The sequence below is a fragment of the Hesperophylax consimilis genome, chromosome 14 (genome assembly GCF_061612785.1).
Source record: "Hesperophylax consimilis isolate HC1 chromosome 14, BYU_Hcon_1.0, whole genome shotgun sequence".
Lineage (NCBI taxonomy): Eukaryota > Metazoa > Arthropoda > Insecta > Trichoptera > Limnephilidae > Hesperophylax > Hesperophylax consimilis.
In genome coordinates this window covers 24,778,330-24,802,795 of record NC_142849.1, presented here as the reverse complement: position 1 = coordinate 24,802,795, position 24,466 = coordinate 24,778,330, and the positions used below count along the sequence as shown (strand labels likewise).

The window sequence follows — 24,466 nt, the reverse complement described above, 5'->3', positions numbered from 1 at the left end:
AATACTGATGGTTCACATTGGTAATACTTAAAGTGTTTTCCAGTTTGATATTTGTTTACGAGTTTTTGCAGAAGTTTGTCAATTATTCCTATGACTCGACATTTATTCTCAAAAATTCTCAACGTCCTAAACTTTACGTTTTGTTAATTATAATATCGTAACTGACCTTTTTTACTAAGTGACTGTTATCCGTGTAAAAATGGGAAAATTGAGAAGTACAATTATTGCTATATCAAACTTAGTTAGAATTAATATTCCAGCTGGTTATGCCTCCAACCCGAGTCACAAAATCCAAAGCATTTTTATCGGCAAGTTTTTCTCGGTGTAAATAGTTAAAACCTTTTATCAAAAGATAGAAATTTCTAAATGGGGTATATGTGTCTATTATGACAGGGTTGTAGTTTTAAGGGTCCTGATCCTTAAAGGATATGATAGGAAATGAGGCATTTAATGTTGCCGTCTACCGATATTACGACAGACAGGAATCACAAGTATTTTTTGGATCTTGGACCATTTAATACGGGGTAATTTTTATTTTGAATAAAATTTTATTGGTTGAGAGGTGGCTTTCAATAGAATGATTGTAATTTGATCTGAATTTTAAGGTGACAATTAAATAGTCATAACCTAATTAACCCTATACAGTTCCCAGTAGCGTGTAGTAATATCTTTCCCAATTTTTGCAATATTCCAGAAAATTTTAAAAAGATAGAAAGAATTGCTTAAAAAATATTTTGTCATTTGGCTTAGCAAAGTCCTGTTTTAACTCAAACGTTGTGCATTTTGTATGTCTGTTTTTCTGCGCCTGTTTTACCTTTTCTAAAATTTGTAGAAAACTCTTTATTTTTATTGACTTGATGGTTACCTTTGACCATTAATCAGTAAACATTATTTTTTCAAATGTGAAATTGTTTTGTTTATAAAGGGCCAGTTGTTACACAAAATTTTAAAAATTGATCAAATTTCGAAGTTTATTTTCGTGTTCCGTGAAATTTTGTATTAAAGTTCTATTATTAAAACATTATGGGCTAGTTGCTTCACAGAACTGATTGATACCAGAACTTGAGTAGAACATTCATAGAACTTTAACTTCGACATTTGATGAATTTTTCAAATTCTCTGAAATAAACCATCTTACGAAAATGGCCACCATACAAATAACCTCGGAAATAGAAAAGTCTAGTATTTCTTATGAGACAGATAGGAAAATACGTAGATTAGAAGCAATATGACTATTTATGACATTACTAGGTATCTCAATCTCCTAATAAGTTTTGACGATTATTTTTTCTGGAGTCAGTGAGACTAGACATTGAGGAAGTTAGTGGAGATGGAATGATATGGAGAAGAGGAAAGTGGGGACGTAGGTATCTGGTTATTCAGATCTGGTTATTCAGATCTGGTCACAAGACACGGCTAAAGCCATGTAAAGCAACTTTTCAATTCCAAATCATTGGCTTTCAACGGGGCGATACTGAAAGTATCTACCACTCTCGAATTTGCCGCAAATATAGTAATTGTGAAAAAACCAATTGATATCAAACAAAAGTTATTTATTTGGTTCGAATCTTACGTAGTTCTCCGAATTTGTAGCTAAGGATCGTAACCACTCAACCACGGATTTTCCTTCTTCTGTTATAAGTGCCCTTCTTTCGGAAGTAAGCTAATATCAGTGTAATAAAACTAAGTCTTCTTTCTTACTTACACTTACTTCTTCCTATAATCTTCCCCTGTATATATATAATCGGATAATATTGTATATTTGGCTTCCCACAAATAATGACCTAGAAATTGGAAATTTCTTATTTTCATAGCCAGTAGGAACGAATTTATGTATGAGTAAGTTATAGCAAACTCAGCAACAGCCAAAAGTATATAATCCTACATTTACGTGTGATACGGTCAGCTCTAATTAGATTTCTAAGCTCTACTTGTAACAGAGAAAAAAATAATGTTATTTATTTGTCGACCCGCCCTTGGGGACCCCTGTCCTGATAATTGGACACGAACAGTTATTAGTAGAGGAACGTGACTGTCATTCTAAATTACTATCTTGGCCATCCCTGCATACATTTTCCTTATGTAGCCATTTTTAATCAACCGCTGTTAATAAATAATGAAAATAGATAATGCGGGGCTGGTGCAAAGCGCTTTTTCCGGAAACGCCATATTCATATTACGTAAAGCCTTATTAGGATTACAAAATAAATGGTGCCTTAAATATATATATATATATTTTTTCATTGTAAGTCATTTTTATTAGGGATAACTTATCAAATTTAATCATTGATAAAAAATATCATCAACTCTCAATAAAAATATGAAACCGGGACTCTAACTCAGATCCTATAGCCGAAAATTTGGGAAATATTTGAAGATATTATTAATAATGATGGCCTACATGGTCGAGAGGTTGCTGGTTCAAATCTCGGTATGCGCAAACAAATTTTATTCGATTAATTTGTATTATTTCACAATTTAATCTTTTAAAATATATTTTTTTTTTTTTAAAAAAGAAAGACAAACATTCCCAGGTTACGAATAACCCAACAATATTTGAAAATCTCCTACTACCACCACAGAAAGCCGAAAATGTTGCTTGTGTTGTGATGGAGGACTTAGCCAGCCGAGGAATCGAACACGCGACGCTCGGGTGAGACCCAAGCGCTATGCCCACTCAACCACTGACCGGTCACGATATAAGATATATTTCATTTTTAGTATCGTCCTTCTGTGAAAACAACCATTCAGAATCAAAATTTTGCTTGAAATGGATATTGTAATATTTGGTGACCAGATCTGAATAATCAGATAATTCCCCACCTTCATCTTCTCCATCTCCTTCCCCCTCACTACTGCCTTCGGTTTCACAACATACTCCAATTAAGGATGCCATAGTCCCACTGTCTCCAGGCTATTGGGAGCAGTTGGGACTCTTGTGCACGAAAATAGAAGTATGAAACTGATAAAATGATAGAATTTAAGAAGTGGCAATAGCACAGTGGGTAAAGACGCCGGTCCCGGTAAGATGATTTTGAATTTTGAACACTGAGGACGGGTTGTTTCGGAGAACTTGAACAATTCTTCAAATTTCAAAGTTAATTTTCAAGTTCTGTGAAAGATATTTTTAAGTTCTGTTTTTATTTCAGTTCTGTCAAGCAACAAACCTATAATGATATAAAAACAGAATTTGAATAGGACTTTCACAGAACCCGTAAATGAACGTTGAAATTTGGTGAATTGTTCAAATTCTCCGAAACAACCCGTCCTAAATAAGTAAATACGATTTGAGATTTTCACTTACAAATGTAGTATTGTGATTAGTTTTTGGGTTACTATGCCGTGTGCTTCCTCCTTCCTTAACTAACGTTCCGGAGAGCGTTACAGTATCCACCATACGAAACAAGTAGGAATTATTCAAATAATCACTCGAGTGATTTTCGGCATACTATGCCGAGTTCGCAAAACGTCTCGAGTGATCGCACGTCATTAAATGTCATTTTTGACTCTCATATTTACCATTTTTAATTTTTTTTTAAATCCAAAAAATATAGGATAGTTGGTAAAATCTAGGTGAATTCAGCAGCTATATAGCACTATTATCAGTTTATATGTCTCCGTATTAAAATTCACGCCGTTTCATGCAGAAAGTAAAAATAGGTTTTAACACTGCTTACATTATCAATTGATCACCAGTAAAATCTAAACCTCTTTGGTCCGCATTGAAAATAATACTGACTTTTTTGATATATTTATTTTTTCAATTATAATTATTAAATGGCTTAATGGATGCACCTGACTTAACTAAGTTAATAACTTTCCGAGTACCAAATCGTAACATGAGACTTCCTTAGTTGTTCTTTGTTCATTAATCAAAAACCAACTATTTCATGAATTTCCCATTTCAAAGGCTACATGGGTATGGAAATAAATTCAGATCCCTTAATATTTTAATTTATTCAACACTTAAATTACAATAAAAAATATAATAACTACTACTCCAAAAATGGCCGGTGTTCAGTTATCACTTATAATAATATTATAAAGAAGTTCAACCATGCAGATTTATAACTACACTGTTTGTAATTATACTTTATCGTTGGCTATAATTTTCCATACAGGAAACTTTAAATATACTCTTCCAGTGAATCACTTTTCAAAGGCTTCCATAATTACAAAGTTGTTTGTCAAAAAATTCCATTGCATTCTACGCAAAAGCATGCAGTGAACAAATAAGATGTGTAGGTATCTAGCTACATAATAAATTTAATATTCGGAATACCTCATATTTCGCATATTATTCACTTATTTTCATAACCAACTCATCTTGATTTTTGTACGATTTCTTTCTTGTTAAATTATTTTCATTTGTCGTCAGAAATAAATGTGTTTTGGATGCTCGTTGTGGGACTGAATATGATATAACTCTGGTTCAATGAACTTGGATTTGTTTTGAATTTAAATATCATTTTCAAGATTGGAACTGATTGTGTGAAAAAATCAGATAATCGATGAAGTGCCTGCCTATTATTAAACTTACTCATTTCGGTTTTGTGTCTATCTATTATGTAACTTAGCACAGGTCACCATAGTGAGGAAGACCAAGAAATATAATTTATGTAATCTATACATATATTCACTATCATATTTTGTATGTAGGTACAATGTTCTGATAGTCGCTACAATAACAAAAAAAAACCCTAAATCACCTTCTAACTTCAACACCTGTATATATATTTTTTTTTAGTTGGTTTTAATGTTTTAAATTATATTATGTAACATGAATCATTTGCATATCTATAAATTAACTGAAATTGACATGTTGGGGCCATTGTAAAATGAATTATTTTAAAAACGTCCAACTACCACGTTGACGCCAATTGTAACAATTGTGACAGAAAGGATTGCTTTGACATTTAATTAAATTTAATTAAATTTATTCAAATCAAATAGAAAAAGACATCTCAAGGGGTGAGCGGCAATTGAAGATTTGCACTGGAAGGAATTTAAATGGTAACAATAAACAGTTAAATATGTGACATTGTATACAAAGATTAAATGTCTGAACTGATTCACAGAGATGGGCGCCATACAGCTCTTAGGAAAGAACTGTAAAATTTGTGAGATAGACATGATGACCAGCGATTACTTCAAACTACCTAAATCCGTCATCAGCACCTCCCGTAATTTTGTCGTCTGGAGCAGTTGCCCGAATCCTTCCTGTTGACTCGACCTCGCTCGCCCGGCTGTCCGATTGGTACTGACGCTCTGGAAATTGTCAGCCGTGTTCCTTCTCGACCAATCATAGACCAAAAGTGCCATAGATAAAGACGGTCTTTGGATAGAGTTTCGTGAAGTATTCTTGAACTGTAGCGGGGCAAAAGTGAACTGCTACAAACTATTATTTTTTTGGATTGGACCCGTGACTTCACCGATGACCAGTCTCAATAAGCCTACTCCTTTTTTTGACCGGCGCTGTATTTTTTATGGGAGTTGAGACGTTTTTTAATCTTAAGATTACCCGCTTCTAATATCGAAGAACACAAGATAAAATATAAGCATCTTGTCATTTATGAAATCGTACCAAAAGTGCAAAAATGCATTCATGACCGCACCTGATTACCAGTGTTGCCGGTGTTTAAAAGCCTGCATCAAAATATTTTCATCGGTTCAAAAGTGAATATGGACCAGAGTTGCCAATGCATATGTTCTAAAATACCCAAAAGAGATAAAGAGATTTTCAAATTCCCCACAAGTTCTTTTACCGCCAAAACGAAACAAAATTTTTATAATATTAGTACTCTTTTCTGGTCATGTTCGAATTTTCTCTTTCGATCATGTGTTAAAATAGACTTAATCGAAAATTAGATGTGAACGAAACCGAAATATAGTGCGTTTCCACAATTATTGTAAATAATGCTTTTTCAATCCAAAAATGCCCAAAATCCCCACATTTTTCTCACAAAAGGTTCTCCCCGCCAAAAACACAATTCTTGAAAAATCTTATAAATTTCCCGCAATGTGCCGAATTCTTCATGAATTGGTAAGTTTGATGTAGATTTGATGGGCCATAAATGTATTACTCACGTAGACTGGTTGTGATCAATCAGCAAATGCGATTGTACCAACCAAACGGTGTGTTTTAATCAGCGTTTGTTGATATATATATATATATATATATATAATTATATATTTTTAAGTCGTAATATTTTTCGGTTCAGTTCCTTAATGTCCTTATTCTGGATGTGTTCTTTACATAAACTTTCAGCTTCATAAATCAAACAATTATAAGATCCCATAGATGTATCACTCGCGGCCATACTATATGCCTTAGATGTATTACTCACGTAGACTGGTTGTGATCAATCAGCAGTTCAATCGTACCAACCAAATGGTGTGTTTTATTCAGCGTTTATTGATCAATGTGATTATATAATTTTTAAGCCATAATATTATTGGCTGCATTTCCTTAATGTCCTTGTTCTGGATGTATTCTTTACATAAACTTCCAGCTTCACAATTAAACAATTATAATATCCCGTGATTCTTAACATAAACTTGTTATTCGTGACGAATTCAGCAATTGTTTTGGACTTTGTGTCTTCTACGCGCAAAATTAAGGTTAGGTTAGATTAGTTTATGTTAGGTTAGGTTATGTTAGTTTTTCTTCGGTAAGGTTAAAATTTTAGCTCTGTAAAAATTTAACGAAAGAGTTTTTAATGTTCGAGCTTTCATTTGACAAGCAAAATTACATCTAGGGCTTAATAATATTCTCAGCGAAAAATTAGTTATACGAGTATCGCAAGTTTATATTCTTGAGCAAGCGAAGTAATGAAGTATTTTAGTTTTGATATAATAAAGTGTTTGCACGTTAGAGTTTTAGTATCAACACTAATATTACTAGGGGAGCATGAAAGCAGATAGGTTAAGTATATTGAATCCAATTTTACGCGTAGTAGTATTAAAGTTTATGGCTTAGAAACGTTGCAATATGTGCATGCTTTTATGAAATTTTATGATTAAAGCTAGTTTTACGTAAGGTTATAGTATGTCAGATATCTGAATTAGTTGGTAGAGTAGTTAATTTTTTTTACCTAGCTTGGAAGATGGATGGTTGGCGGTGTTTTAGATTTATTTTATTGGTAGGTATTGTTGTCTAACTTTGTTGACTGTGTTTTAGACGGTATTTTATGGGTAGTTATTGTTGTCTTTGTTGACTGTGTTTTAGATGGTATTTTAATGGTAGGTATTGTTGTGTAACTTTGTTGACTGTGTTTTAGACGGTATTTTATGGGTAGTTATTGTTGTCTTTGTTGACTGTGTTTTAGATGGTATTTTAATGGTCGGTATTGTTGTTTAACTTTGTTGACTGTGTTTTAGACGGTATTTTATGGGTAGTTATTGTTGTCTTTGTTGACTGTGTTTTAGATGGTATTTTATTGGTAGGTATTGTTGTCTAACTTTGTTGACTGTGTTTGAGATGGTATTTTATTGGTAGGTATTGTCGTCTAACTTTATTGATCGTGTTTTAGATGGTATTTTATTGGTAGATATTGTTGTCTAACTTTGTTGACTGTATTTTAAATGGTATTTTATTGGAAGGTATTGTTGTCTAATTTTGTTGACTGTGTTTAAGATGGTATTTTAATGGTAAGTATTGTTGTCTAACTTTGTAAACTTTATTTTATTGTAAGTTATTGTATTCTAACTTTTTTGCCTGCGTTTTAGATGGTATTTTATTGGTAGGTATTGCTGTCTAACATTGTTGACGATGTTTTAGAGGGTATTTTGTTGGTTGATATTGTTGTCTAACTTTGTTGACTGTGTTTTAGATGATATTTTATTACTAGGTGTTGATGTTGTATAGTGCATACAGTGCGAAACGTTGTATCTCTAAGGTAGGTACTTCTTTTTTATATCAATTTAACATGTTTGTAAATAATTTCATTCCCTTCCATCCTTTATTCCATAATTTATTGCATCCTTTATTTCTATCATTCCTCGCACGCCCAATTCAGTATTACAAATGTGATATGCTAGTTTACTTAGGTAGCTAAAATACCCAGCGTTGCTCGGGATTTACAAAGAGCTTTTATAAAGGAATTTACGAAACAGATGTAGACAGTAATTTTTTTCTTATTTTGATTGTCAAGTGGGCAAAATTTCATCATAAAGTAGCATCTAAATTGAGCTTCAAGGGATGGGTAAAGGTATGGGGGTGGTTTTTAAAAACTTGTGTAGACAGTGACCTTTTTTCCTGTTCAACGTCAAGTGTCTAAATTTTCATCAACCTCGGAATAAAACTGCATATTTGTTTTAAAAACAAACTCTTCTTACGGATTACGTTTTATCATCAATTTTTTAAATGAAAGAAAAATATTCTCAGTTGACAAATTACCTATAGATAGCGGGAACATATTGATTGTGCAATTATGGAGAATGTAGCTAGCAAACGATTGAACTAGGAACGCATAGGTGGAAACCCATTTTAATGTTCGTTTGGCCATTCTCTTCAATTGCAAAAATACATGTGGTATAAGCTATTACAATTCTTAAATTATTACAGGTCTCTTCAAAACTAGTATTAGCAAAATACTTCTAAGAGATAATTATTGAAACTTTGCTTGAAATGGCTTTGGCCGTGTTTGGTGACCAGGTGCTTCCCAAACTTCCTCCACTCCATCTCCTTTCATTCCTCACTACCTTCCGCCTCACAACATACCACGGTTGGGGATCCCATAGTCTTACTGGCTCCAGACGGTTGGGAGCAGTTGGGACTCTTGTGAAGTTACTTATTTCAAAAAAAATCCTTAACCTGCATTAACGGAGCGGCTATGCACCTACTCTTACCTCATTTATACAATACCTACGGGCATTAAATTTCCTGCGAGATGTCGAATAAAACAAAACTTTATGCGTGACACCTCACAAAACCGCCAATGTCTGCAAAATGTAAAGGCATTGGAGCTAAATCGCCACCCGATTGGGCAGCATTGTGACGCGGGTAAAGGTGGGGGCTATAGAAAGGGCTTTATTAATGCGGGTCTTGAAGATACCCGGATTATATGAAGGAGAAAAAAGAGATGCCGATAGCTCGTTCAACATATGGTCTTACATAAAAACGAGTCAAAGAAACGGACTGTTCTAATGAAGTCAACATCAAGTGTGAACGAGTGAACAACTGGTAAAATCACGGCGTATTTTGGCAATACGCGGGAATCAACCGTGCTACTTTTAATGGAGGATTTAATGCGTAAACTAAGTAAATAAAGATTGTGAAAATTTATTAATTAACAACAAATGCAGTTGAGCTTTATAACAAATTATATTTAATACTTACACTAACACTTAGCCGAGTAAAAAGGGCTTTTTATATTGTCTTATCTTGACATTAACTAATTACCGTTCACAATAAAGGAAGGTAGACGAAGCGCGCTCATATTTAACTGTCCCAATTTTCTAATTTGAACGGCTCTTATGGTTAAATGTAATTAACAATGGCGCAGTGGGAGAATAACATGGTAAAGGTTTGTTTGTGGCCTGAGCCCACAAAGTGGAAAGTAATTCGGTATATGGAGTAGATGTGGCTTTGCATGTCAAGGTTTGTTTAATACTAATTAATTAAAAATGCTGCGCTGTCTTTTTACAGATATTTTTGAGATTCAACTAGGTTGCAAAATGCCAACTAAATTTGTTTATTCTTTCCTTACGGTGCTATAAAATTCCTTGAGATCCAGAGCCGTGTACTCGAAAAACTATACACATTGTTTACACAGTGGAAAAGTATAGTTTAACTGTTGATTAAATTTGAAATTTCTCATAGTAATTTTGTTTATTTCCGAGGTATATTAAAATGTGATATATATTTTTCGTATTGAAGATGTTGTTAAAATAAATACCACTTTCCTTTCATTTGGAGAGTTATTGTAATAATTTCTAGTGAATAACGAAATAAAAATGACATTTTGGATTCATTATTAGCCTAATATAGACGTTGGTTTCTTGGATTTACATTTACCTACACATACATATGGCTATATATGTTATTAAATAACATCACATATGTGGATTTTTTTATTAAATTCAACAGAAACAGTCCATTTAAAAATAATGTGAAAGAAATAACCTAACTTTTTCAAGATGTGAACCTCGTGTGTCACTCAGCCATAATACAACCTTGCCAGCTCTTTCACAGCCAGTTAAAGGCATTTTTTATTTGTAAGAAAATAAATATGTGAAATAATAATAAATACAAACCAGAAATTGGTTAGTATTTTTTCACTGTGCACATAAAACACCGTTTAACGGATGGGAAGCGATTTTATTGGTAAGGCTCTTAGAATTTTGTCATTTTCATGTTTGATAAAAATGATTAGTTCATTTTATTAAGAGTACATAATATGGACACATAAGTAAAGTAGTATGTATTAGTACTGGAAACGGGTAAAAAACATCGGCCATGAATAACATGCCCATTACAGCCGGCAGACCGCCGTCTACTACTGACAATTGAGCATCTCTGCCGTACCTCAGATCTTTGTGTCTTCTTCATAAAGTAGTTACCTCATTGCTGAGAATCTAGAGTTGCCCAGGTTGAATGAAATAGATCTGTAATCCAATATTAGAATACAAAGGGATTTGTATAAATGAAATCAAGGTTAAGAAATCAGTACTGTAATTGATAAGCTTAAATTCATTAGAACAATTTTATTTCGTCAATTAACTTCAAGCAGGAGTATTTAATCTATGGGTTTGCTGTGTAGAATCTATGTCTTGAAGATGCCTATGTTACAGGAAGGATAAAATACAATGGTAGGTATAAATTATACATATGATGCTGATCTCCAAACATCATTATAGATATGCATTTAAGAACGGATGCTTGCAGCAGTAATTTATGTAATTGTGATAAATTAACATGACCCAAAATGCAGAATTTACAAACCATAATAAAAGGAGTAATAATATAGAGGTCTTTAAAAAGTTTATACTGCTAAAAAAAACAAATATATTTTTTAACAAAATACATTTCTAACGTACATTTTTGACCATTAAACTAAATTTCAAAAAACACTAACTAACATTAATAGATTAGGAAGATTAGTGTAGAAACAAAAAAATTGTCCAGTTTTGGAAAAAGACGCTACAAATACCAGGCAATAAAAGCGTTCAACAATCACTATACACTTGACACAAAAAATTGGGGAATCAAAAAACATTTTATAAACAAAATTAAGATACGGACCAAAAATATAAAGAATAAAAAAATATTTTAAAAGAATAAAAAAAATACGTACATAGTACACATAGTACACAACCGGACCAAAAAATTAAATACATATTGCTTCTAAATCTCGGATCTCTAAATAGTATGAAACCAAGTCGCTATCTGCTCTGTCTGTTTGTGTTCTTAATTCTTCTAAACTATGAAAAGGATTTCGATAGGGTTTTTCACAATCATTTAGAGAATTTACGAAATGCTTATATATGTAATACATGTATATTATATTTATAGAAAGTAGAGAAAACTCTCAGAGCAACGCTGGGTACACGTCAGCTAAAATAACATAATTGTCCATTTTATTTTATTTACATACATATTTTGTCTCTATTTTGTACATGTTTTTTTCATCTCCCCCGACTTGGGTTGTTTCTTGTAGGTATTAATTAAGTTGAAACCAAGTGTTACTTCAACAATTTGGATATGTGTATAGAAAAGCATTTGCAGACAGAAAATCATATCGTTTACCTGGAAACTATGAAAATTGATTTCAATCGTCCACAATACATACACGTTAACTTGAATCAAAACATACGGTTGCACTAGTGTGTGTTTCAAGCCAAAATATTGTATAAAAAATGTTGTTTCTCTTGTGTTTTATGTCGGTTTGTGTGGCATCATTTGTCAAGTGACAGCTTTTCTGACATGTAAATAAATAGGAATTATCCTAAGGCATCCGTGATTTCACGTGGGCTACAAACCTCAACTATAGACACTATACACATATACGTATTATTTGATATAATATGCCAGTAATGGTGAAAAGATTGATGGAACGAACATTTATACCGTGGTATCACTGCGGCTTGCATGTTTTAATGAGGGGTTATTATTTATCATTAGGGAAAAAATACGTTAATGTTTTATGAGAAAATGATATGCAAAATGGGTTAAATGTTTTAAACATTGGTTTTAAACCCGGCAGTTACGGTCTGATTCTAGCAATGATTGACAAATTTTATGCTCACGTTCCAGTAATTTATATAATACAGGTACATATTATTATAATTGCAATTGCAAAAATTGTGTTTCGCTTCCATTGTTGATATTTGTGGAAAATGATTAACGCTTAACATCACTTGCAAACTTCTTGCCTTTTTGGGTACAGATTGGTAGATTATCATTGCTTGAAGTGCATTAATCGTGTTTGGTGACGAGATATGAAAAGCTAGGTAGGTGCTTCTCAGCCTTCCTATGTCTCATTTTATGTTCCTTTTCACCCTCTCCCGACCTCGTATTTTTTTAGTGAAAAATTCACAAAATTTTTCTCACTCTATTATTTCATTTACGCATTGGAAAATTTACCCAACAACATACTCCGATGGGCGGTGCTATAGTTGCACTGGCTCCAGACAGATAGAATTAGTTAGGACATATTGTGCCGTAACTAGTATGAATAGCAGACCTCTAATCCAAAAAGTATAAACTAATTTTCTCATATTTTAAAACCAAAATCTCATCTGAAATCATGAAATTCGTAAAGATTGGAAACTTAAATACTTATCTACTTAGTTATAAACTGTTAGGGCAGGTCGTTTGAGAATCGTCACAGAATTTGAACAATTCATCAAATTTTAAAGTTGATTTTCAATTTCTGTAAAGGTTCTATTCAATTTCTGTTACTTTATCATTATTGGCCAGATGTTTCACAAAACTGAAATAATTCGAGAACTCAAAAATAAACTTTGAAATTTGATGAATTATTCAAATTCTGTAAAACAACTCGTCCTTAATATTTAAGTTCCTTTTTTTAATTTCAAATTAGAAAAAATATAAAATTTCTACAAATAAATTTCGCCATCAGAATGACAAATCTTTTTTCAAACTTTTATCTTCTGGTAGGTACCATAATACCTATTATTATTATTCGACAGCTCGTAGTAGGAACCACAACCATGTGAACTCTGGCGGGATAAAAATGTATTATCCAACACCGCCATAATCTTGAACCAGAACGTAACAAAATATTACATATAGATGAAATTCCAAATTGTCGAGATAAAACAGGACTTCGCTAAGCTCAGTCCACTTACCGTCACTCTGTTTCACAGGAGGGCTAAGAAGAAAGGATTGACCGCTACAAAAATCATGTTGACATGCATTCTTTGCTTCATTCATAGTCACGCATCATCTCACTCATAGGTTGGTACCATTCTATTATTCTGAACGCAAGACATATCACATTCAAATATTAAATAACTCCATCCCAAAAGTTGATAGTAGAATGCACATCAAAAGAAAAATATCATATTTTAACGATAATTAAAAAAAAAAATTAAGTGTTTAAAAGTTAATAATTTTAAAAGTTAATTAATTTATAATTTTAAAAGTTTCCTACCAGGGCGATTCTAAAATTTAGGGCCTTACTAATAAACGTGTTTTGATTTTTACACGACTGTTAAACAACCATTAATGTGACGTAAGTGGTTGTTTATCAGTTGTGTAAAATTTAAAACATATTTACTAGTAAGGAGGTAAGTTTTTAACAGGGTTTTATCCAGTGTTGTAGGACCAGCCTTTTGAAATTGAAATTATTTCTGCTATCGTCTAATTCCCACTACCGTATTATTATTCCAAACCAAAAAAATACATAGTGCCTTATTCAAACAATATAATACCAAACCTTTAACAATCCAATGTTTTTTATTCCCCATTGTACAGTAGGAACAATAAATGAGGACCCTTTTCTTTTTTTTTTATTTCGTTGTAACGTAAGTACAAGGTCCTATAGGACTCGGAGGAATCAATTACAAGGATCATCGGTTCTATTTGAACAGCTGGGGCTTTCCCAAAGGAAGCTTTGTAGAAAAGAACCACTTTCTTTATTCGGGTATCTTGTTGGGAAGATCTTTGATAACTAGAAAAGTGATTGATTTAGCAGTAATTGAGAAAATAACGTGAATTAGAGTGATGAGACACGAATTAGCGTGAATAATATTGGATAATTTCAAGTCCATTGTGTTGTTGAATGAAGTTGAAGCACTTTAATTGAAGCTTTCATCGTAGATTCAAAATTTTTATTTTTTTATTAGTAAAAAAAGATACACGAATTACATAATATAACAATTACATAATATAATTACACAATATAGTAGGTTATTAATTACATAATATAAATATTTGATGTACCCCCATAAATAAGCAGGGCTTGTGTGTATGGGGGTGTTGTTATATTTGTTTATATTTGGTACGATTCAGTTCAACTGTTCGGAATACTTTTTAAGGTGGCTTTTAAATTCGTTTATATTTGCATTCATGTTTCTAATTTTTTTCTGATAATGAGTTCAAAAATTTAACTCCGAGATATTCATGGTTGAACTGTCCTATTGTTTTTTTACATTTAGGAGTAGGAAGTATTGACGTTTGTCTAAGATTTCTGTTATTTTTAAAAGGTGCGATTTTATTTTGAATATAGTTTTTATAAATTTGTAATGTTGCATGGTAGAAGTATAATGCACTTAATTTTCTGACCTTAAATTGTTTGAATAAAAGTTCGGACGAATATTAATAGGGTTTTTTAATATGGTTTTTATTATTAGTTTTTGTGATATGTAAATTGTTTGAGTTTGATTTTTATATGTACCGCCCCAGCCTATAATGCCGTATTTTATAATTGATTGACAGAAAGCGAAGTATGTGGTTCTTAGTAAATTTTCGTTTAAAATATCTCTTAAACATCTAAATATATATGTTAGTTTCCTTATTCTGTTGTTCAGAATATTTATATGTGGGGACCATTTTAAACGCTGGTCTATTGTTATGCCTAGGTACTTAATATCGGTCTTGCTTTCTATGTTTGTGCATAACATATTGCATTTGTGGTTTTCTGTATTTTTCACAGAGTGGATAATTATGTTTATTTCTTTAGGTGTTTCTTGTTTTTTAATGAAAAATGGTAAATAATAAGTTTTTTTAGAGTTTAAAGTCAACAGGTTTTCATCAAACCATAATTTTAGTTCATTGATATCTGTATTTGCCATGTTATTTAGTTCTGACCAGGTGTTTGGTTTTAGTAGTAGGACTGTATCGTCAGCGTAAGAGACAATGTCTCCATATTTGGAAATATTGAATATATCATTGACATATATAATAAATAACAATGGTCCCAAAACCGTGCCTTGGGGTATTGAAAAGTCGCTATATTTTGAATCGCTGACTTGATTGAGTAATTTTACTTGTTGAGGTCTTTTATATAAATAACTAGTTATCCATGCTAAGACTTTTCCACTAATCCCTACTGATTTTAATTTACTTATTAATTTTTTATGTGATATGCTGTCGAAAGCTTTTTTGAGGTCTATAAATATGCCAAGACATTTTTTATCGGAATCTAGGGCCGTATATAAATAGTTGGTTATTTTTGCTATCGCGTCGTGAGTACTTGTATTTTTTTTGAATCCGAATTGGTTATAATTAATTATTTTATTTTCTTCTAAGAATGTCCAAATTTGTTTTTTTACAATTTTTTCATATATTTTTGATATATTCGAGAGAAGTGAAATCGGGCGATAATTTTGTGGATCTTTACGACAGTCTGTTTTATAAATGGGGGTTATAATTGCTCTTTTATAGTTATTGGGAAATTCGCCATTTGCTAGACTTAGGTTTATTATATGTGTAATGGGGTGAATTAAGTATTCTTTCATAGATTTTATTGTTTTAGTATCTATGTTATCAAAGCCGGGGGCAGAATCTCCTTTTAGTTTCGAAATAGTTCTGTCAATATCGATTTCTGTGACTGGGTGAAATTTATTAATTTGACATTGTGTTATTTGTTGTGGTTTAGATATATTGGTCTTATTTATGGATTTTGCTAGGTTTTTTCCCACGTTATTAAAATAGTTATTTAAAATATTACAACATTTTTTTGTGTCATTTTGTACGTTATATATTATTTCCCCATCTGAGATTTCTGATATGTGCTTATATTTTTTCTTTTTATTTATTATTTCATTTATTGTTGACCATATTTTTTTATTATTGTCTTTAGCTTCTGTTATAATTTTTGAGTAATAGTCGTTTTTCGTTTTCCTTATTAGTGTAGTTAGTATATTTTTATACTTTTTATAGTATAATACAATTTTATTGTTAACTAGTGGCCTTTGTGTTATTTTATAAAGTTTATTTTTTTCCTAGTGGCTTTTATTAATCCTAGAGTAATCCAAGGTTTAATTTTTCTTGTTTTTGAGTTGGGGACGATTTGTTTTTTTTTTTTGATTCTAAAACGTGTTTATTTAAAGTGTTTTCAAACAGTAATGCACTTTGGTTGGCGCATTTATTTATTAAAATTTCTTTCCATTTTTCATTTTTTAGTGATTTTTCTAATAATTTGTAGTCTATTTGAGAATATGGAAGATTTAATTTGGGTTTTGTATTTAGTTTTCTATTTGTATCATGTAGTATAAGACACGCGTAGTGATCAGTTATATTAGTTTTCCACACAGTAGATTTAATATTTTTTATTTCATTCAAATGTATATTACACCAGATGTGATGGCGTTTGGTTTTTAACTTGTCTAGTGTTATTATTAATAAAAAATTTAAAATTGAGGTGCGTCATCATGTTTATGAAATTATTTTTTTCAATTGAGTGATGGTATATCGGACGCTTGTTCATTATAATTTAAGAATGACTTTATATTGTTTTTGTTTACATCTTTCGCTACTATTTACTACGATAAGAAATAAATAAATATTGTTTGCGTATAATGTTAATCCGTGGATGTGACATTAATAAACTATTTTGAAATTGTCCACATTCACGGAACTCTGCATTGTGTACCTAGCTTTAAGATTGTCAAATTCCTGGAAATGTAAAAAATGTAACTTGTAAAAAATAAACAATAAACAATTGGCCAGCGGGTAGCAAATTAGAAAGTGTGGGGTCCAAGGCTGGCTGGTACGCTCCAACGGCTTTAGAAATCCGACCAATGAGAAGCCATAAACGGGCCGCCGAACCGTGGCCGACCTTTTTTTTATGTGCCGTTGTCGAGTCGGAACTTTGACAAAAAGCACCAATTTTAAATTTTAAATTCTCTTTCTCCATTGGATCACCCTCGCCTCGGACCTCCGCATCTACGAGCTACCTGCCGCTGCCCCTTTCTGCCAAGTTCTGAGAATTTTATTGGCCTTTCTCCTTCAACTGAAGAATCCTACATCGACAAGATTCCGGCGGGCACCACGTGGCTTAAGAAGCTGACATACTTAACTGCCTTTTTAAAGGCAATCTTTCATTTATTTGCATTTGCACAAAGTCGTATATATACCAGAAACGTCCTTTTCAGGACGAGGTTCAATTGATTTGCATTTTGCACAAAGTCGGGTATATTCCAGAAACGTCCTTTTCAGGACGAAAGTCAATTGATTGGCATTTACAAAGTCGTTTGAGTCGTGTAACTAACCCCTATTTTTTCAGTCTGTATGCACACGACATTTAGTCGGGTACATAATTGGTCCTTCGTAACCGGGTTCACACGCCTTCTGGTAACCGGATTCAACACGCCTTCACGCCTTCTGGTTACCGGATTCAACACGCTTTCACGCCTTCTGGTAACCGGATTCAACACGCCTTCAGGTCCACACGCCTTCAGGTCATCAGGTCCACACGCCTACACGCCTACACGCCTTCAGGTCCACACGCCTTCAGGTCATCAGGTCCACACGCCTACACGCCTTCAGGTCATCAGGTCCACACGCCTACACGCCTTCAGGCCTTCAGGTCCACACGCCTACACGCCTTCAGGTCATCAGGTCAACACGCCTACACGCCTTCAGGTCATCAGGTCCACACGCCTACACGCCTACACGCCTTCAGGTCCACACGCCTTCAGGTCATCAGGTCCACACGCCTACACGCCTTCAGGTCATCAGGTCAACACGCCTACACGCCTTCAGGTCGTCAGGTCCACACGCCTACACGCCTTCAGATCATCAGGTCCACACGCCTACACGCCTTCAGGTCATCAGGTCAACACGCCTACACGCCTTCAGGTCATCAGGTCCACACGCCTACACGCCTACACGCCTTCAGGTCCACACGCCTTCAGGTCATCAGGTCCACACGCCTACACGCCTTCAGGTCATCAGGTCAACACGCCTACACGCCTTCAGGTCGTCAGGTCCACACGCCTACACGCCTTCAGATCATCAGGTCCACACGCCTACACGCCTTCAGGTCATCACGCCTTCACGCCTTCTTGAAGGATGTCACCTACTCTACGCAGCGGCCGCGGCGTTTCGAGCTCCTCAGAGACATCCCAGCCCGTCCCCGCTGTCACCGCTGCTCCAGATGGGCCTTCGCCACCTTTAGACTTGGGCCCACTTACCTCGGGCTCTTCTGAGCACGCTGTCGCCAACCGAGGTCTCGATGTTGCCGTGCCCGCGGTCCCGGCCCTTCTTGCCACGGGCCCCGCTGTCCCGGCCCCCCTTGCCACGGGCCCCGCTATCCCGGCCCCCCTGGCCCCGAGCCACGCATCTATCTGCTCCGATGATGTCGCTTCGCCTGGGCTTACGTCAACCGATGACACCGTCCAGAAGTTACGTCGAGAAATGCGTGCCATGCAACAACAGCACGCCCAGCAGATCGCAGACCTGCTGGCGGCCCTGAGGCCTGTGCAACCAACCACCGCGCCGGTGATCGTCCCGGCCACGGTGTCCTACGAAGTAACCACGCCGGTGATCGTCCCGGCTGCGGCGTCTCATGAAATAACTACGCCGGTGAACATCTCGGCCCCTACCCCGGCATTCGTCGGAATGCAGCCGGTAGCTTGTGTCGGCCACACGGTATCGAAGCCTACCGTAGTCGAGCGACTCGTGTCTCACGGGGGTACAATGCCAGCCTACAACTCGGCCCCAATCATTACGCCCGTTTACGGCTATACCGACGGCATGCAGCCGGCACCTGAAGTCGGCCACACGGTATTGCAGCCTGCCATAGTTGAACGACCTGTATCTAACATCGGTCACCCACAGCAAGCGCCTCCACTATATGCGCCGGGCCCTGATCTACAAACACACCTTGCCGCATCGTACAATGAGCCGCGGTCTGTCAACCTGCAGAATGGGCAGCCCGCCAGTCTGTCCCATGCGGATATACCTACTCAGCCAGGGTATAATGTGCACCTCAATCGGCAGCTCCATCCTGGTTACCAGCATCAAACCTCCTCCAGCCAGGAGTTCTCACCAATATTTCCACCACCACCTACTGCCGATGAGACTTCTAGACACACAAGTGAGTGGGCACACCAAGGCGCGGACTCCGTGGCGCAACTTGCTTCTGCAATTACAAATGCAATTCGCGCCTCGCGATCCGAGGATAGCCCCCGTCCCTCCGTAGAGGATGACATAAGAATGGCTGCCCTAATAGCCAGGCAATCTACCGCCAAGGACCTACCTTCCTTCTCGGGGGACCCGCTCGAGTGGCCTACGTGGATGGCCCAATATTCACAATCCACGGCCACCTGCAAGATGACTTCGAGCGAGAATCTCATTCGGTTGCAGCGTGCACTGAAGGGCAAAGCCCGAGAGGCCGTCGGCCCCCTGCTGATGGATCCAACGCAAGTCCCCGAGATAATTGCCGTCCTTGAGCAGCGATACGGCGGCTCGGGTTCAATTGCTGCCTTGATGCTGGAGAAGGTGAAAAAACTGCCGCATCTCACCGCCGAAGCATCACTTGAAGACCTGGCAGATTTTTCTGGAACAATCCAGAACCTCGTGGCGTCGTTGCGAATCTTGCGGACCGACGGGTACCTCACTAATCCTGCCTTGCTGTCTGACGTCACATCTAAAATGCCGTGCACGTTGCGACTAGCCTGGTTGGCGGAAGTGCGCGGACAAACAGTTCCCGCCACCATAACTCAGTTCGCGGCATTTTTGAAAAGTTTTGCAAACGCTATCCCCTTAAGCGGAATGGTTGACCCCGCACGGTCTGCACGTGCCCCGCGCCGCGAACAAGTTCATGCAAATGTGCCCGCTAACTCAAGAGTGAACAATAAAAACAAAAACAATAGTGAAAACATTAATTGTGCGCAGTGTGGCGGGAACCATAAAACTCGTGAGTGCCCGGCATTCTTTGCGAAATCAGTTGATCTCCGCTGGGAAACAGTGCGCGCGAGTTCTTTGTGTCGCAAGTGCCTAGAAAAACACTATACCCGCGAGTGCACCTCTAAAGTGTGGTGTGGAGTAGGAGGCTGCCGCGCCCCCCACCACAGGCTGCTACACAACCCCGCGCCCGCTTCCGCGCCAGTGAATACCGTCGTGAGTGGTGCCGTCAATCTATGACGCCAGGGTACGGATTGCCGTGTACTACTGAAGATCGTGCCAGTAGTACTGAGCACTTCGTATGAAAATGAAGCTTCAGTGTTCGCGCTTCTTGACGAAGGCTCCACGGTAACCCTCATTGATGCTGACACTGCGGCACAAATTGGCGCGAGTGGCCCAGTCCAGGGGCTAAAAATTCATGGAGCAAAGGGAATGTGCACATCTGACTTGCACTCCCGCCGGGTGAAAATAACCATAAGAGGTGCAGGTAGCAGTGATGAGTATCATATTACGGCTCACACAGTGACTGACCTCAGTCTACCGGAGCAGCGTGTCCCAGGAAGACGCGTCACCCCTCGGATACTGATCGGGCAAGACAATGCTCATTTGATAGTATCAAGAGACGTGCGGGAAGATTTCGGCACCACGCGAATAGTGTCGCGGACCGCACTAGGGTGGATTGCCCACGGTGGTACCGATCCTGGCAGCAACGGCCCAGCTACCACCCTGGCCCTGCAGATGGAGACAGCCGCAGACATCCGCCTGAGAGAGTTGGTGAAATCCAACTTTGCCGTCGACTCTCTCGGCGTAACATCTGCGGCCAGAGTCAATGCGAGTGAACTCAAAGCCACAGCCCTGATGGAAAAGACCACCCGTCCTCTACCAAACGGCAGGTGGGAAACCGGGCTATTATGGCGAAACCCGGAAGTCACGTTGCCCGACAATTACCACTGTGCCCTGAAACGTTTACAGTCCCTCGAGAGAAAGCTGGCAGCAGATGCAAGCCTAGAAGCGGCCTATACTGACAAAATGGGTCAGCTGGTAGCTAAAGGTTACGCCAGGAAACTGTCTGATCGCGAGATATCAACACCTGCCCCTCGGAAGTGGTATCTCCCACATTTTGCGGTGCTCAATCCAAACAAACCCGGAAAGATTAGAATAGTCTTTGATGCTGCCAGTCGATGCCGAGGGACTTCGCTAAATGACCAGCTGCTCACCGGTCCTGACCTGCTGTCTTCTCTTCTTGGGAACATCCTTCGCTTTAGAGAAGGGACTATTGCCATAGCAGCCGATATTCAGGAGATGTTCCTGCGCATCAAGATAAGGAGGGATGATCTGCAGTCACAACTGTACCTGTGGAAGTCACCAACATGTCGCGAACCTGACACATACCAGTTGACATCAATGATGTTCGGGGCCACATGCTCGCCGAGTAGCGCCCAGTACGTACGAGACAGGGTTGCCGGGGAATACGAACACGAGTACCCGGCCGCCGCGGCAGCCGTTCGTTCCAAATTTTATATGGACGACTATTTGGATGCGGTAGATACTGCTAGCGAGGCTGCCGCACTAGTACAAAGCGTGAGTGCCCTTCTTGCAAAGGGAGGGTTCCACTTGACGAACTGGGCCTCTAACAGTCCGGAAGCCATAGTTGACATTCCTTCCGGAGACCGGGCGAGCTCCACAGTTCATATCAGCAGCGGGGACAAAGAGATGGAGCGAGTACTAGGGCTAGTGTGGGACCCATCCACTGACTGCTTCCTTTACTCTTTTCAAAATGCAGTCAGCCCCGAAGAAGCTGTACGGCCCACCAAGAGGCAGCTTCTATCCATCGTAATGAAGATCTTCGACCCGGTAGGATTCGTCGCGTGCCTCACAATACGGTCAAAGATCTTGCTACAAGCTGTGTGGCGGTCGAGTGTTGGATGGGACGACTTGATCACCCTTGAGCACGCCGAGAGATGGAGAGATTGGCTAAGCTTGCTTCACGAGAGCAGCGTTTCAGTACCGAGGCGCTCCTTCCGGCACAAGCAGAGCAGCGTCACGTTACACCTATTCTGCGATGCGTCCGAACAAGCTTGCTGCACCGTCGCATACTACACAGAAGACGTGCAGGGAGTTTTACACGCGACATTCCTAGCCAGCAAGTGTAAAGTGGCTCCACTCAAGCCCCTCTCCATTCCCCGTCTTGAGTTGCAAGCCGCACTCATGGCGGCTAGATTAGCCAAGACCATCTTAAAAGAAAGCCAGGCTTTAATAAACCGGACTATCTTCTGGACAGACTCTTCAACCGTTCTGTGCTGGTTACGTACTGATCCACGCGCCTACTCTGCATTCGTGGCAAACAGATTGGGTGAAATAGATGAGATGACCAGCATACCTAACTGGAGGTGGGTGCCGACGAAGTTGAACCCCGCCGACATCGGAACACGTGACTCTGAAGTGCCTGATCTATCACCAAAAGGAAGATGGTTTTGCGGCCCTGCATTTCTTACTGCACCTGAAAGCGAGTGGCCAAAGGAGCGATCTCCCACCAAAAAACCCGACAACGACGTATTGGAGGTCAGGCCCCATTATGTAGGCCTAATAACCACTACAGGAGAGGCGTTCCCCTTAATCGAACGGTTCTCATCTTGGAACCGGCTAATTCGATCTACAGCATGGATACTCCGTTTTGTCAGGCGGTGCCGATTGGGGTCTCACAAACCCGCCGAGGGCACATTACGAGCAGAGGAACTGAAAGAAGCAGAGATCAGATGGGTCAGGAAATCCCAGGAAGACGCCTTCGCAGCTGATCTGCATACCATACGACATGGAAAGGCGCTACCTGCTGGCAGTCGTTTTAATTCCTTGACCCCCTTCCTCGGCCCAGATGATGTCTTGCGGATGAGTTCCCGATTACGAGCCCTGACAAAGACCACGAGCGTGGCCAAGACCCCCATCATATTGGATGGCAACGACCCGTACGCTCGGCTGCTGGTACGCCACTACCATGAGAAGGGAGACCACCCTAGCACCGAGAAGACAGTGGCGGAGATGCGCTGCAGTTTTTTCATTCTACGGCTCCGCACTATCAGCCGGAAAATAACACACGACTGCCCCACTTGCCGCATACGAAGAAGCAAGCCCTCTCCACCATTAATGGGGGCGCTACCATCTTACCGCCTGTTACATCATGTGCGTCCCTTTACTCACTGTGGGCTGGACTACTTCGGGCCAATGGAGGTCACAGTTGGCAGACACCGGGAGAAGCGCTATGGGGCAATTTTTACCTGCCTTTCCACCCGCGCTATTCACCTGGAACTTGCTGTTACGTTGACTGCCGACTCTGCCATTATGGCCTTGCAAAGAATGACCGCCCGAAGAGGTCAGCCCGAAGTTCTGTACTCGGACAACGGAACGAATTTCCATGGAGCAGACGCTGAGATCAGGGAAGCCTTGGATTCACTAAAACAAGATTCTAGAATTATGGACGCCATGGCTACCAAAGGCATTGAGTGGCGTTTCATACCGCCACTCAGTCCCCACATGGGGGGAGCCTGGGAAAGACTAGTACGGTCGGTGAAACGGGCCTTGAAAGCTACCTTAAAGGAAAGGGCGCCGAGGGAAGAGACCCTGCGGACAGCACTGGCAGAAGCTGAGTTTGTTGTCAACAACCGACCACTGACTCACGTCTCTGTTGACCCATGAGATGAAGAGCCCTTGACACCAAACCACTTCCTTCTGGGGTCAGCCGGAAAGCGCCCCCATTTGTCCCTGTATGACAAAAAAGAAGAAGAGGTATGTCTCCGCCGCCAATGGCGTATCGGGCAACAACTTGCAGATATGTTTTGGAGGCGCTGGCTCCGAGAGTACATCCCCACTATGGGCGCCCGACAGAAGTGGCACCACCCAGCCGAGCCCATCAAAAAGGATGACCTTGTGGTGATCATGGATCCTGCGCTACCCCGGAATAGTTGGCCGCGCGGCCGAGTCATCGATGCAAAACCCGCCGCTGATGGTCAGGTGAGGACCGCCCGCATTCAAACAGCTTCCGGGATATATGTGCGGCCAGCCGTTAAGATCGCCGTACTGCTGCCAGCCCCAAAATCCACCACTCCAGAACAATCTACAACACGGCCCGTCCAACTGCGAACCAGGGGTACC

General features: G+C 38.7%; 1 protein-coding gene across 1 annotated transcript; it reads left to right on the top strand.

Moving 5' to 3' along the window:
• Positions 1-20,752: 20,752 nt before the first annotated feature.
• Positions 20,753-24,010, top strand: LOC149418100 (uncharacterized). The gene has a single exon (XM_089639890.1). The coding sequence runs from the start codon at positions 20,753-20,755 to the stop codon at positions 24,008-24,010; it is 3,258 nt and encodes a 1,085-aa protein (XP_089496016.1).
• The last annotated feature ends 456 nt before the right edge of the window (positions 24,011-24,466 follow it).